The following is a 16,004-nucleotide window of genomic DNA, read 5'->3' as shown; positions in this document are numbered from 1 at the left end:
ATGAGCTATAGCCAAATTTTTATTTTTAGTAAAGTAAATCTGACAGATTCGTTCACTGAGCATCTCCTGATGGAACAAGACTGTTCACACTGTGGCTACACACACACACACACACACACACACAAACACACACTCACACACACACTTCAGGGGTGGTAGGCAGAAAGAAGCTCCCAGTTTTATGTCCGGCTGATGGAAACTTGGCAGGAAGAGTGATGTCCTTACTGCTGGGCCGATGAAGAAAAGCAAATGTGTTTGTGCACCGTGTGTGTGAAAGTGTGTGTGTGTCAGACAAGTTGTATCATTCACAATGACGGAACGTTCTCAAGGTAAGAACATGAACGAGTCGATATAAGAGCTGCAGACTGGTGCTGACAGGTGTTGTACGGACAGTGTATTGTGCACCTGTGTGTTTAACCCACAGACACTGAGGACGACCACAGACCAAAGCTCAAATATGCAACTTCATCTTCTCGAGTGCGTACTACATTTAGATCCGTGTGGGTCTGCGTGTGTTGTAAAATTGCTAATTACAAACTTGCCTGCTTCGCCTTTGTTACTGATCACCCGATATGCATCAGCTTTTCTCTGTGGTGTTAGTGTAATGTAACAGCTGCAGCTGTGTCACCTGGTACAGAGCCAGTGAGTGTCCGTATCTGTAGAGAGGACCGCTGCTGACAGGCACCGTGTCCCAGGTACTGGTCTCCAGGTTGTAGCTGGGGAAAGATTTAAAAAAAAAAAAAAAAAAAAAAAGGATGATCAAAAAGTTAAAATCAGTAACGTGTTTTCTGAAAATGATTTCTGCCCTTTGGTTCAGAAGGCTGCTGAGTCAGATGCTTACTTGAGAACCATGTGGTAGTTGGAGTAGTTAAAGGAGTAGCCTCCCACCACCCACATCAGCCCAGAGTGCACCAGGGCCTGATGGGATGCCCGACCCAAAGACTGTGCCGATGGTTTGATGCTGGGCAGCACCCAGAAGGCCTCAGTGGACGGGACAGACAGAGAGCAGTCGGGACCTGAGGTCGACAGGAGAGGGTGGAGGAGAGAAATCATACATAGTTTACAGTACAGCTCTGGTTTGGATAAAGCAGCTGCAGCAGTGCTTTCACTGATCAGGAAACACGTCGCCATCGCTGCACGTGTTTGTATTTAAAAAGTAAAAACAGCGATGGGATTTAGGAGCTGCTCACAGTTACCGCTCGTCCCCTCTGCTCCTCAGATACGAGGGAGTCAAAGAGACTAAAATCATCAGGAGTTTTCTGATGACGCAGGTGGATCTGATTAATGTTCATGATTCAGCAGGTAACGAAAGAGAGAGAAACACAAACATGAGCAGCAAAAAATACAGGTTCACTGATGCAAACTGTTTTCATATGCATGTATCTGTGGAGCGGTGAGAGGAGAGGAGGGAGCGAAGGACAAATGGCACGGCGTCCTCTTTTCATTAACACAAAAACATATATTTTGCTGTGAAATGGCGGTTGCCATGGTGACCAGCGCCTTTATTATCCGCGCTGTTTGTGTCTCAGATGGCTGCGCTCATGCTGTGCCCACCTGATTCATTACCCCACAGACACACACATCTTTCTGTCCCGCTGATGTCTTGACCTCCAGCTGCTTTTTTTTTTTTTTTTAATAGTTCGTCACTCACAACATTTATGAAGTGCAGTAAAAATAAAGTGACTGTCCCACAGTTTTGTTTTGTTTTTGTTTTTTTTGTGAAAATTGAGGTTTTGTTAAATTCTTACATCAGACAAATTTAAAAAAAAAAAGATTACGATTCAAGAGAGTTTTATTTTCATGCATAAAAAATCAACTGGTCATGGTAAATGTAAAATTTGAAATGATACATAAATAAGAAATCTCTTCAAAAATGTAAATCTACGTCAGGTTTTTCATTTTTACTGCCACATTATACATAGTGTGGGTTTCAGCTCATCTAACCTAAGAAATCAAAATCAGCTGAAATACTGCATTTACTGTAAATCAACACTATCGGAGCAGAAAGTGGCTTCACTCCTTTCATGCTGTTTCTGTTTGTGCTTAGTCCAGGAGGGGGCAGTGCTTCACCTTCTAATATAAGACAGGAACGTCTGGTGCGGTTATATTAAAAATGTTATTATGTAATAATATTAGTTCTGAATTGTTTGAGGGGTAGACAAATGGCACCGGGCAGAGGATAATTAAACATTTTCATCAATAAAAACAATAGAATACTGATATTAATTTGCATATTTGGCACTGATGTACAATAAACCTGAGTAAAATATAAATAAAAGATCCCAGCACCAAGAAACACAAATAAGAAACTGGATAAAAATGCTAAAAGTATTAAAAGGCCAAATACTAAAAGCTTAAGAGTAAATAAAGAGATTAAAATTCAACTAAAACAAGAGCAGCTGGACGTGAAATAAGACGAAATTAAAAACTGCTCACAGGATAAAAATGAGATAAGCTTTAGATTGTTCTCCATGTTATTCCAAGCTGCAGGTGCACAGTGAAAAACTGCCGGCACCTGCAAAGTAATAGACTCATTTCAGTGTGTTCGAGAAGGGCCTGAATAAAAAGGCAGCAATGAAGTAATGTAAGGAGGAAAAACACAAAAAAGCCAGAGTCTATCCTGCTTTAAACAGAGAGGGGTTCACAATGACAAGAGTTAGAATTATCACCAGGAATAAAAGTAGAAATGAAATATGTTTCTCCTCCAAACAGGAGAACGTCAGTGTAAAGTTACTTTCAGTCAGAGACCATGATCCCATGTGTCATTATGCTGCTGATGCTGCTGCATGTTTTTATTTTTCACAAATGAAACATTAAAAAAAATGAAAATAATGAAGCCACATACATCATTAGAAAGCTTTCCCAGGATGTCGCGTCTATTGTTTAATGAGATAAAATAATATTGAAGCAGAGAACATTACGTTGGGTGTAAACAGGGAGGCGGCTGCTGTCGTGCTTTTGTGTCTCCTCGCTTTGTCTGGGTCCCCTTCATCCCGCCTTTCACGTTAATAATGAACAAAACAGAACCATCAAAAAGATCCTCTTTATGACAAGCATCATGGGAAATTTGGGCTCTGGTTTGAGGATAAATAAAAGTGGCACTGGCCTCATTTGTAGAGATGCCACAGTGATTATACGACGGTACATCAATAACACATGCACTTCTTGAAATGTGGCACATCATGTGTGTAAGCACTGAGTGGGTGAGGTGCTGGGTGAAAGATAAACCAGAAAATTAGGTTGAATTGTGGATTTTTTTAATCACCTTGGCTACATGCTGCACTGTATAGGTGCTGCTTGAACCACGTCTTCACTGTTATGAAGTATAGTCATCAAAATACTGCTGAAACAATCAAATTCTGATATAATGAATGAGTTCAGCACTTTAAACCCCACCCCCCACCAGCCTTTTCCTTTCCATTAGCCCTCTCCATCATCTCTCTCCTCCTCCCTCTCTTGTAATTCTGACTGTACCCCAGTGAGACCTAAGGTCTCTCTACAAGCTCCCTCAGTTCATCCGTGTCTGTTTTAATTTCCCTGATAAAATTCAGTCCTCTACGCCGTCCTGTTTGTCCTGCAGCTTTACCTTGCCAGCTGTCGTTGCAGACACAGAGCTTTTCTCCAGTCAGGTCACAGTAGCCGTGATCCGGGCTGCCACAGTTGTCTCTGCAGTACGGGATGTCGCAGGCTTCTCCTTTCCAGTACTCCTCACACTCACAGTACACGCGACCGGAGACCGAGTTCGCCGTGCTGCATCTGCCGTGGCCCGAACAGTTGTTGGGACAAGAGTTTATCCTGAGGGAGACAATTAGACAGAAAGTCCAAGATGTTCCTCAAGGTTACACAGGACCACTGGCACAGAGAGGACGTGACTGTGAGGAGCATCCACATATGTGTCCACAGTGTGGACTCTGTGAATCACGAGATTAATACTAATTGAGCTAATTACAACGGTTAAAAAAAAAACAGTGACAACATAAAGTTACCATTTTAAAAAACATAGAGAAGAAAATATTTAAAGTTCCACTGATCAATATTTAAATTTTACCAATGGATCAAATGATTATAGGATATATGAAAGGGGTTCTACTGCTGGACCCACAGAAACCAAAGGATTCAGTGTAACACATAGGAGACATGAAGTTTAAAGGAAAGAAAGAAGAGATCTGAGAAACAAAGGGACACAAAGAAAAAGACACAAAGGCATCTTTAAATGACCATTAGATATAAAGAAGGAGCCTAAACTACTCTACATGCTGTGTTTCTATCATTTCAGGAAAAAAAACAAAGAAGCTGAAAGAGACAGATGGAAAAAAAGGAGTAAGGGACCAGAGGAAGAAAATCATCTTTTTGTTCATACAAAAAGCTGCTTTGCTGCTGTGACAAAAGGGTCGTCATGACAACCTTCACCTCCCCTCAGTGTGTGTGTGTGTGTGATGAGAGCTTTGAGGCTATGTGACTGTATGCTAACTGTCCTTGCTCCTCCCATGTGTCCAGCCTACCACACAGCCTTCAGTCTTCCACCGTGTCCGTCCAGTGTCTGTGGAAGAGGCGGTGATGTGGTGCAGACAGAATTATGATGCCCTGTGCTAAACAAGTGACTTCTGAGCAGGGTTTGGAAACAAAAACCAGTAAAACCGTCGCACCTCTTCCCACTCCGTCTGACTGTCCTAACCAAAATGAAAGGTTTTCTTTAACACTTTAATGAACACTTTGGTTCTTCAGCAGCGCAGGACTACGTTACACCCTGTCTCCTTCATTCATTTCATTCAATCAAGGTCTCAACTCCCTGGTATTTCTCAAACTCTTTGTAATTTATGTTTTTTTTTCTCTAAAAAAAATGCATAGCGTTGCCAGCAACGTATGCAATGTGAGATTGTTTTGATTTGTGTTTCACATTGTGAATAATTCCAATGTTCACACTCTTCTGTGGTTCCCATCGATATCTGACAGGAATACAGGACTCTTGGTTGGTGGCAGATGTTTCCCCTTTCACCACCAGCTATTTGCTTCCTCCATCTGCCGATGTGCTGGGCGGGCAGTGCACGGTCGGTTTATTAGACACTGTTGACATGGGCTGAAAGACGAGGAAAAAGTAGGTGATAATTCTCTGGGGGTTGATAACTGTGCATAATTGCGTGACCCCTTTCACATTACACAGTCATTTAATCCATTGTCTGTATAGAAAATATAGATCACTGGAGACTTGTAAAACCTCCAGATGATACCAGACCTTACTGATATCTGTCTGTATGTGGGTTTAAATAGGCCTGACACTGAGGCAGAGTGCAGGAGGGCTGACATGCAGACATACGAGTAGGTGATGGTGAAGCCGGTCAGGTTGTAGGCAGCATCGCTGAAGAAGTGAAGCAGAGCATAGCCAGACGTCGTCACTACCTCTGGGACTGTCTCATTACCCCTGGTCTCTGGTACCACTAGACCGCTAAAGAACAGTTTGACAGAAAGAGAAAGAGACGGTGAGGGACAGACAGCTCCCCCCTTCCACCCACTCAAAAAAAAAAAAGTAATAACAATAAAAAGCATTTCGAAATGTTGCTGTATTTTATGGACGCTGGTCTGAAAGCACCGCTGGAGAGCTGTAAGATGAAAAGGATTCCATTTCAGGGACTGCAGACTCCACTAAAATATGACAGTGATTAGCTTTAAAGTAGAATAACATTGCAGAGCAGAGTCATGCCGCATTTCGTTTTATTTGTTTGATGAGGTTTTTCAGTGGGGGTTGCCAGTTTCTTATTTGGTCAGCCTGTCTGTTTTAATAAACGCACTGCACTGAAAATGTACCCTCACCCATAATGAATATGAGTCAAAGCCTCCTCCCTGCTACATTTACTGCTGCTTTTCTGTTCAACATAAGTATGTACCCATCTATAATGAACAATGTAAGCTTGTTTATTGTAGATAATAATGCCACACAAGTCTAAGGATTGTATATTCAAATGCCAGATGATTTTTTCCTGCTTGCAATAGGCCATTTTATCCCCTTCACATCCTGGGAGCTACTGAACTCTCAGCTGGAGATAAAGCTCAGTGGAGCAGAGCAGAAAGTGGTAGGTTGGTAAAATAATTGTGGCGTTACTGTTTTTAATGAATTTGTGCCACTCGCATGTTTGTAGATTGTCCTGTGGAAAAAAAATAAATAAATACATGCAATGAAGTTCCAGGAAAGGAAGTGGGATTTAGGGCTAATGCGAGTAATTTCAATATTTTCTTTCTGTTTTCATTGTATTGTGGTGTGATGGTAATTATGAGGCTCATTGTTCGCCTGTACGTGGAGTCATTTGACTGCATAAGTGCAAATTTGTTGGAGCTTTTGAAGCTGTGCCAAAGGCTACCTGAGTCATTTCCATACCCCCGCCACACACACACCCACACACCCCACCCATTCCCCCACCCCCCACCCAGTCTCACAGCTCTTCTGCTCAGAATAGCAGGTGCCTACCTGAAGACAGCAATCAAAGGGGCGTAAATGGAGTCTCCATCATAGACGTACATGTGGTCCCAGCTGCACTCTGTGGCAAAGTGATTGAAGCGCAGCCTGAGTACTGCATTAGGACTGAGAGACAGAGAGACAGACGGAACAGACAGATATGACAAAGACGAAATTGGTGAATACATGTGGTCTGTATGCTTCATATGATTCTTATTTCTCAAAAGTGTCTCCACTGCTTATGAAGTCAGAGGTTACAGTCATAAGCTGACAACTCACACATGCCTCAGAAAACCTCGTTGCTATAGTGAAGTCATTGTGATGTGTGTCCTTTTCTTACACGTATACACGTTTCCCAGACACTGCAACTGGTGTGTTGACATCAGTTAGTAAATGATGTAAATAGTCCTAATAATATAATAATCCTGGTTTCAGAAGCCTGAAATAAATCTGTGTAACAGTTCTGATAAACCTGTACATTATAAACGGAGTACTGTGACGGGAACCTGGATACTGTGGCTGTAAAATAAAGAATATATTTACATAAAGGTATCATCGTATCATATATGTGTAAATATCATCACTGCCTTGTCTTTAATAAAGAAACCTGTGAACAGATGAAAAAACTGCTGAACACAAACTTGAGCCAAACAGAAAACCAAGGTAACCAGGAGGACGACAAATTAGTGCAAGTGAATCCAGCTGTGCAAAGTATAAATACACAGCTGCTAAAGCTGGACGACCTCAGACTCAGACATATTTACTTATGAGAACAATACAGTAGATTGAGAGGCATGAACCTTTCAGGCAGCGGCACAGAAGCATGTTATTACTGACAAGTGACATAAACACAAAAGAACCAGAGGCAAAAATAATACGATGCAGATGTGAAAGTGACAGATGCACAGTAACTGTGTACTGTACGTGGAAGTTTGGACCTGTCGGTGGGACATAAAGTCAGAGGATCACCAGTCTCTGATCCCCGTCCACGTCCCCCTCTCTGAGGGACAGTTTCTGCACCAAATTCTGTGGAAATCCGTCCAACTGTTAAAGCCCTTTATACAAATTTATGATTCGGGCTTCATAAATGAAACTGACTTGACTTCACTTGTGAGGCCACTTACTGCCGTCAAGAAATGCTGCTAGCACGACTAAAAATATCCTATCGTCTTTTCAAATATGCTACTGAACCCAAGCTGCCCTTCAGTGTTTCTCAACGAGATAATGAACGTCTTCAGTCCAAAACCAATCTAACGTCCCTGAGGACACAGCAACCATTCAAGGGACAACCCTAAACAAGCCCTGTACTGTTTCCAGTTGTGTATTACAGCTGTCATTCTGTTTGTGACTGCGACAGGACCGTCTGCCATTGTGTACCTAACATTTAGTGAAAGGCATTCCATGTCAGTAACAGCAGAATAATCCACATACACTACTTTATATCTAATTACATGGTTATCACTGTGTGCGTTGAGACGGTGTGTCGTGCTTTTCTGAGCAGTTATCTTGCACAAAGCCGCTCTGGAGCACAACAACTACACTGAAAGACAAACCCCTTCTCTTTATCTTTATCTGCAGCCCTTAAGCCAGACACAAAAAAAAAAATCACAGTTTTTAACCAAGTGGAACTAAGTAAGATTAATGATGATGGCAGGAGGGTAAAACCATTGATACTCACTATCCTTCTATTAGCCAAGTGCATTTGGTCTTGTATTTATAGTTTACTGGTCCATCTGTGAGAGAGCCGGACAGGTCTGTTAATCTGTAGAGAGTCAGAGGGGAGAAAAGACACAGGTTTAGTGTGATATTCAGTGATAATGGTGAAATATCATACACTCAAATCATATGCTCCGACGAGAAGAAAAAAAAAATCAGCATCATCAAACTTTCTGTGGCCTGGTTCTGCTCTCCACATGACAAAAACAACCAGACAAATCTGAAGCTGAAGCCACTGCTTCTCAAACATTTATCTTGTGAGTCCTCAAAACAAAGAGATGTATTCTTCCATCAGGGAGGCTCTCTGTCAGTCAGATCATGGGACATCGAGCAGTTGTAACTGGAATGTTAGATTTACAACCACTAGATCCAGTATGACACATTCTTGCAGTGCTGAGATGCGGGGCAGTAAACGGCTTTATTTTACTTTTTATCTCAGACTAGTTCTTTTGTAAGAAACTTTTTTGACCACATGATAAAACCTCAGCCAACTGGAATCATTAACATTTAATGAAAAACAACTTTGAATTAATTAAACCACCACTCCTGCTACAAAGGTGCAACAGACCAACCGTACATGTAATTCATACTGTGCAGCTTCAGATGATTTTCTGCTCCCTTTGGCATATTCAATAACTCTGACAACTCACATACCGTATCAAATACCGATTGTCACATTTCCTTTGAAGATGATAGATGATGCTAATTAGACTTCAGCCACACAGAAGGTCATCAGAGGGAACTTTGACTTAGCCTGGTCTGACTCCCTGCAGCTGCCATTTTTTATTTGGATATAGTTTTTTTCTTTGCATCATTCTGCATAAACAGACAGACGGCTGCTCTGAAACCAAACCAAACCATGCTGAGTGCTGATTTGTGCCAAATGGGCCAGATTTCCAATTCAAGAATTCAGCAGAAGAAAAAGCAGATGCAGCTCGTGCCACCCTGATTCCACAGCTGGCAGCACACGAAGGCTGACAGCTTGAGAAACAGTCGAGACTTGCAAAGTGTTGCCTTCATACATGGTACATCATTTACATGCTTCTGTCTAAACTGATGTCAGGTGAGAACATTATGTCCACTCTCATCTGTTTCAGCTTGGTTTAGCTTTGTGTTTAGCTCTGCGGTCATACAGCCATCCCCACATTATTTAACACAACACATTAGAAATATGCAAATTCAGAAACACACCATATGTTCTCAGCGTGGACAGCACGTGTCTCAGGCGGAGCTTTGTATGAAGGAAACACTGGTGGCAGAATGACAACGTCCCTGTCAGCAGGAACATGGCATCCCACTCATTTCAAGGTAAGACAGTGCGTGTTACTGTTGCCATAGCGATCCCATATTCATGTGGCAATTGTTATAACCACAGTGTTGGTGTGTGTGGTAAAGGGCAGTCACACCTGTCAATCAAAGTAATCCACTGCTGCGCAAAAGGTGAAAATGGCCACGCAGACACACCAAGTACGTCAGCATCACAGGCACAGAAGACATCACTGCCTGCCTCGGACTGAACCATGTTACTGTGTGTGTGTGTGTGTGTGTGTGTGTGTGTGTGTGTGTGTGTGTGTATTATCCAAGCCTGCAGTGTCACTGTAGGCTCTGTGGTCATGTTGGCGTGCAGCCAGACCAGAAAGACTGGGAGAAAAATAGAGTGAAAGTAGTTTTTGTTGTTTGCTCAGTCTAAGAAACAGGTCTGTGATTACTTTTTTTTTTTTTTTACTTGAATTTGTATTTTCCAAAGCCAAGTTACAATGTGCTTCACAGGGTTGAAGTAAAATAAAACCAGTTACAGCAAAAACATAAAAAAAAAAAGAAACTAAAACAAATAAATGAAATTCTATAGAATTTACAGTCATAAAATGAGGCAAAGCCTACGAGCTATTTGCGGTACATAATTTGAGTGTGCTGTTTCATTAACACAACATCAGCACACTCTGCTGTAACATATATCCAGCTGGTCCTTTGTGTTTGCCTATATAGGGGCCACAAGCACGGCACCCCCCTTACCAGGAACTCCCTCGCTCAGGTTTATGAGTCTTCTCCATCAGTCGGTAAATGACAGCCAGTCCTGCAGCTGCTGCGAGGCAGAAAATCTCGCTCCTGACTTCTGTGCGTTCCCTCGGTGGTGGAATGAGTTACCTAACTCAGTTCAGCCAACTGAATCCCTCTCTGTCCTCAAAATCACTGGGAGACCCAACTCTTCTGAGAGTATTCACCCACCATGCTCTTTCCCACTCTCTCCAGCTCTCCATCCTTCTCTCTCTCACTCTAAAAAAATGTATTCTGCTGTGCACTGATGTGCTACTTCATGCACTGGCAGCGTTGTGTCAGGTAGACCATGGCGCTGAGGGTTGTAGCACTTATTCTTGAAGGCCTCTCCTTGATCTATAGCGGCTTGAATTGTACATCACTGTGAACAAAAGCATCCACAAAATGAATAAATGTAAATGTGTTAAAGTCGCCACAGCTCTCTCTCTCTTTTGCTTCGCCATGACTGCTGCTGAACAGCTCCCCTGAAAACTCTGCTGCTGCTGCTGAACAGAAACTTAAACCAGTTTAATAATGCTTTAGTCACTACAAATGGACACTGAACTGCAAGCTCAGGTATTTACATACGAATATGTTGTCTGTGAACATTTTACTGACATGTTCAGCATCATCAGTATCAGCATCAACATGTTTGGGACTTGCCAAATACATATTTCCTCAGATTTCATCATTACATTTATAGTAAAAGTTATCTGGCTGCAATTATATAGGCTTCATAATGTATTTGCTTTTATAAATTAGTTGTTTATGTACATAATTGGCAGAAGACAAGGTTACAGTGGCACAGCTCCCATCGTGTTTACACTGGAAACAATGCAGGCGATGGCAGCCACTGCTCTCTGCCTGAAAGTACGCTGAAGGCACCGTAGTTGTGCCTGAGTATGAGTATGAGTGAGTGTACAGTGACAAATAATTTCAGTGCTTTCAGTTTTGTTTTCACCTTCAAACAAAATGGTTTGTTTTAAACAAAAAAAAATCCAGATTGTAAGATTACAGAATTCCTCTCTAAGAATTTGTCAGAGAACCTGTGAGCTGCATCACAGACCAACACGCCACCGTCATCACCACGAGTCAGTACATGAGATTAAGGGTGTGTTGGGCCAAATGTGCTGCTTCTCCATAATGACAGAAAAAGCGGGAGAGCAAACAGATTGCAGCACAGCCGGGCACAGGCCACAGTAAATGTTAAAATCCTGCCAATGAAAACCAAGCACAAACAGCACATACATACATTCATGCATATATTCACAGGCACATGAGATTCTCCTCTGCTTTGTCTCCTCCTGTGAGCTCTCTCTCTCATTTCCTTCACTTCTTCCCACTCTATCTTTCTCCCTCTGTCCACCTCTCCTATGAGTTCCTGCTGATCACAGTTTGATCCTCTGGCTCTAATCCCAGATTAGAAGACAAATATTCATGTCATGCTGCTGTAAAGCCTGACTCAAAACAATGATGATACTGATGAGATGATGAAAACTCTGTTGTGTCTTGTTTTTTGGTTTCCCGCTGATGATGGTACATGATTGCTATAGATTTCTGGAATGACATTCACAAGATATTGTCTTTGGTCCAGTCTTATTACTGCAGTGGTGTTATTAAGGCTTACATTTCTCAAAATCAAGACAGCAAGATGATGAAAACTCCTCTACCACCTCTAACATGAAGGACCATAAACTGTTCACAGGAAAACCAAAGCTGATAAGGCTTGAACACTAAAAGTTCAGTGTCACACACTGGACAGTAAATGATTTTGAACTGGTTCGTGTCAGCAGAAGCAGCTTCCTGTATACCTGGGAAGCTCCTCTCAGTCCAGTCAGGTGGATGCACAGACAGAGCAAACATTACTTGGTACTTTTCCACGGTGTGGATGCTGTGTCTGACAGTCTGAGTCGAACAAATGGTTCAGGAACATTTTAAGCTCCCTGCTACTGCACGTGATGCTGGGCCGTCACCTGACAGGGCTATTTAAAGTAAAGAAGCTAAGCTAGCAGCCTGTGGCTGCCCCACTACCTGAACTACCACAGATGTATTAACCTGTGACAGCTAGCTAGCTGCCAAGAAGTGTCAGTCATGGATGTATTACCAGAGCTAGGCACAGCAGGATGAGTCAGCTGGGCTGCAGTTAACCATCACAGTAATCAGTAAAATACTTTATTATTTATTCTTTCCCCAGCAACTGGAGTAGAACTGGGACAAAGCCTTGGCACAGGTCTCCTCACAGATTTCTTGGTTAAATGAAAAACTCTGAGCTGAGTGAATATGCAGAGAGGTTCAGCCTGTCTATGAAAACATGTGAAAGGTAGATCCCATTCATAGTTAATGAGTAGCTGACTGGAGTGGCCTCCTACAGCCCCAACAAACCATCATTCCAAACGCCTCACCCATTAACCCCACAAACAAGCCTGGCATAGAAGACACACTCATACTTAATGGGCACACACGCAGGCACGAGACAAGCACACACACACATACACACACACACAGCCAACAAAGGTTATATATAGTGACCAGAGACAGCAGACTGTCCAGGAGTTCACAGCATGAGGACAAAGTCACATCTTTTACAGATTCCACTGGACTATATTCAGGGTTAACACACAAATAAATAAATAAATAAATATATATATATATATATACATACATATATATACATACAGTATACAGTATACAGAGGAGAAAAGTGTGAGAGGGTGAAGGTGGCAGGAGGGGCACTAAGGCAGAGAAAGATGAAAGAGGAGGGAGAAGAAGAGACAGAGAGAGCAAAGAGATAAAACAGAGACAGGGTCGAGGGGATGAGGTATGGAGGAAGAGAGTCCGGCACCCTTTGAAATATTCATCTGCTCTGGGTGAATAATTGATGCGTGAAGGATAGACAGACAAATGGATGGAAAGAGCGCAAGTAGGGTAGACAGAGACAGAGGGAAAGTGAGATACAGCCCCATATCTTCAGATAGTGTAGGTACAAATGTCCTGTCTCATTCTCTCTGTCACGCCCTCCAAAGGCTGACCCTGAATCCTCACCCCAACACTTTACTCTGCTATCTGCTTTGCCTTACACACACCTTCATACAAATAAGACAACTGCAAAGACAGCAGGATAATCATAATTTCAAAATAAAGTTTTAGTTCTGGAATTAACAGCACTAGAATAACTGACACAATATCTACTACCAATACATTGTCCTTCTCGCCTTAAATTAAATCAATGAACTTGTATCCACTTGAATTCACTAATCTTTATTAACATTAGCAGTACTGACAACATACCTGTTGGCTTTAGTTATTCCCAGCTCTTCACATATTACCCTGAGCTGTTTGAAACCTTCTATAATAACATCCAAAATAAAATCATTCTTCTGCTTTTGCTTTTCAAAAACATGAATCATGATCAAAGTTTTGTAGAAGATTCGGATAAAATATGAAAGACGGCTAATTCAAATTCAGATAACTTTATTTGTCCCCGGGGGACAATTTAAGGGACACTGAGCAGCTCAATGACTTCTCATTACTCTAAGAAAAACCACCAATAATCACTGGTGGAGCCGTGTTTGGTAAATGTTAAGAGGCACAGATGTAACAGAAGAGTTGGCTTTAAAGGTAATTTCTGACCGCTGATACTATGGAGAAATGTTTTGTATCCTGTGAGCTATAGCACATACAGAAGGACACGCATGTGTTGTAAATGCCCTGGAAAGGGGGGTGTTTAACAGAAAGATGAGCAGACACGCTCTGTCCTCTGCTCACAACTCTATACGTTTATTTTTAATACAAACTCCAAACAACACAGCGCAGCAATACAAATATGTGAAACAGAAAACCGCGCGCTACATCGCGGTTAGCATCGCGATTAGCATCTTTTCAAGCTTCCACTCAACAGCAAACACGATCATTCACTCACAGAAACACTTTCACAACTAACACTACACATTCATTCATTCATCAGTGAGTCCTTACTAACCATTCATACCTGGAAAGGGGGATGTTTAATAGAAAGATGAACAGACACGCTCCTTCGTCTGACACAACTCTATACGTTTTTTAATACAAACGTAGCGTCGCGGTTAGCGTCGCTAAACTTCCACTCAACAGCAAACACGACCACTCACTCACAGAAACACTTTCACAACTAAAACTACACATTAACAGAACACATTCATCCATCGGTGAGTCCTTATTAACCGTTCATAACTGCAAAGGGGGATGTTTAATAGAAAGATGAGCAGACGCGCTCTTTCCTTTGCTCACAACTCAATAAGTTTAAGAGAGGGACCGATGCGCCCGCTCACCAAGCTCTGCAGCTCTAGACTCCCCCTGCTGGAGACCTCCGACTACTACTACTACTTGCTTATGTGGAAGTTTTGAACATAAAACTGAACCTCACTGTTTCATCCTTCACACAGTCACATGAAAGCCAGAGAGTGGAACATCTGATGTCCCTGAGCTTCATGCTTTTCACTCAACACTTGGTGCTGGTGACCAAGAAACTAACCAGCATGTCTGGAACTGCTAGCTTAAGCAAAAAATGTCTTTAAAACATGTTTTAAAACTTAAAAATGTGTAGGATGTCGAGGATGGAAGTGTACCTTTAAGCTCAGCTTGAAAGAAAAAGCTGGTTTATGGTTTCACACACTCTCTCACATAATTACCACAGAGTCTTTATTGAATTTAGCTTTGTTTGTGACTTACCTTACCTGCTGCATCAGATCCTTCCTGGTTTGGCCAAAAGAGGAGGCCAAGGGTGGAGCAGGGTTAAATACTGAGGTCCAGGATGGACCAGACCATGTGCTGGATTAGCGGGGGGGGGTAATGTTTCTCTGTAATGAGTTCTAGTTACAGTCTATGCTATTTTCCCCTTCTTGTCTTTAATGGTCTGATCGGCCAGTATATATGTCTCTGCCTTGGTTCAGTTTGATTGGTCAGTTAGTTGAGTTAAAGTCTTGTTTTGCTACCAGTATTTCTGAGCAGAGGACTTTGGCTGCTCCCAGTTAGTTACTAAAATGGCTTGTTTTCATTCATTTGTATTTTTCACATGTTTCTTTGGGTAAAATAAAAACTTTTTTGTGTGACATAAGCCAGAGTCTATTTGTCCTTTGACTGCTTGGTCTTTAACAAAGGTGAAGGAAAAGGTGGCTGAGGAGTGGAGAGTTTGACGTGTCTCCAAAATCCTGCTGATTTTCATTTTCACGTTCCTCTGTTGCTATAAACAGTAAGGTCTGCTTTCCATGCTGAGTTCTACAGTTTCACATCACAACAACTTTCATTTCTTTGCCTTTCATTCACTCTCTGCTGTGTCTCTCAGCTATGTGGTTTTGTTGCATTACAGGCTACAGAAAGCAGATGAGTGGTATTCCATGGTATTCCCTCCCCCCCCCCCCATCTCACTAACCCTTCCTGCTTATTCATTAGCATTCAAAAACTGCAGCTCCCAGGAGCCTTTGCCAGAAGCCAGAGGTTAGCTCAGGAACAGGGCTGGACTTTGGTCTCTGCAGTCTCTACAGTGTCACACTGGACAGCCAAGCCACAGCTAATGTATCAGCAGATTTAAGATTTAATGGGCTTTAATGGCAGCAGTAAGAAAATCAAATTACACTGGTCTTTTAAGCGATAACAGCAGTGACACCCGACTTTCTCCCTCGCTAACTGAATTACAAAGCTAAAGTTAAAGGGGCTGTCCCGTTCCCTAAGAAAAACAGAAAATGAGGTTACGCACTGAAGTGGCAGGTCAGTGTGTTTTACAGGAAGCATGAAAACAGCCTGGCTGTATTGATTCTCTCCCTCCTCCTCC

The 16,004-nt window shown here is 42.2% G+C and overlaps 1 protein-coding gene across 2 annotated transcripts in view; it reads right to left on the bottom strand.

Annotated features, from left to right (window-relative positions):
- Window positions 1-16,004, bottom strand: part of atrnl1a (attractin-like 1a) — a 185,050-nt gene that overhangs the window by 153,256 nt on the left and 15,790 nt on the right. For both annotated transcript variants that reach the window (XM_041050639.1, XM_041050640.1), the window contains exons 2-7: window positions 8,127-8,210; window positions 6,461-6,574; window positions 5,315-5,443; window positions 3,587-3,795; window positions 842-1,016; window positions 629-716 (exon numbers count right to left, since the gene is read on the bottom strand). In XM_041050639.1, the coding sequence (XP_040906573.1) occupies window positions 629-716; window positions 842-1,016; window positions 3,587-3,795; window positions 5,315-5,443; window positions 6,461-6,574; window positions 8,127-8,210 (799 nt within the window). The remainder of the gene's footprint in view (window positions 1-628; window positions 717-841; window positions 1,017-3,586; window positions 3,796-5,314; window positions 5,444-6,460; window positions 6,575-8,126; window positions 8,211-16,004) is intronic.

The sequence above is a fragment of the Toxotes jaculatrix genome, chromosome 11 (genome assembly GCF_017976425.1).
Source record: "Toxotes jaculatrix isolate fToxJac2 chromosome 11, fToxJac2.pri, whole genome shotgun sequence".
In the NCBI taxonomy this organism is placed as follows: domain Eukaryota; kingdom Metazoa; phylum Chordata; class Actinopteri; family Toxotidae; genus Toxotes; species Toxotes jaculatrix.
Note: the sequence above shows the minus strand (reverse complement) of the source record. Positions and strands in the feature narration are given on the sequence as shown.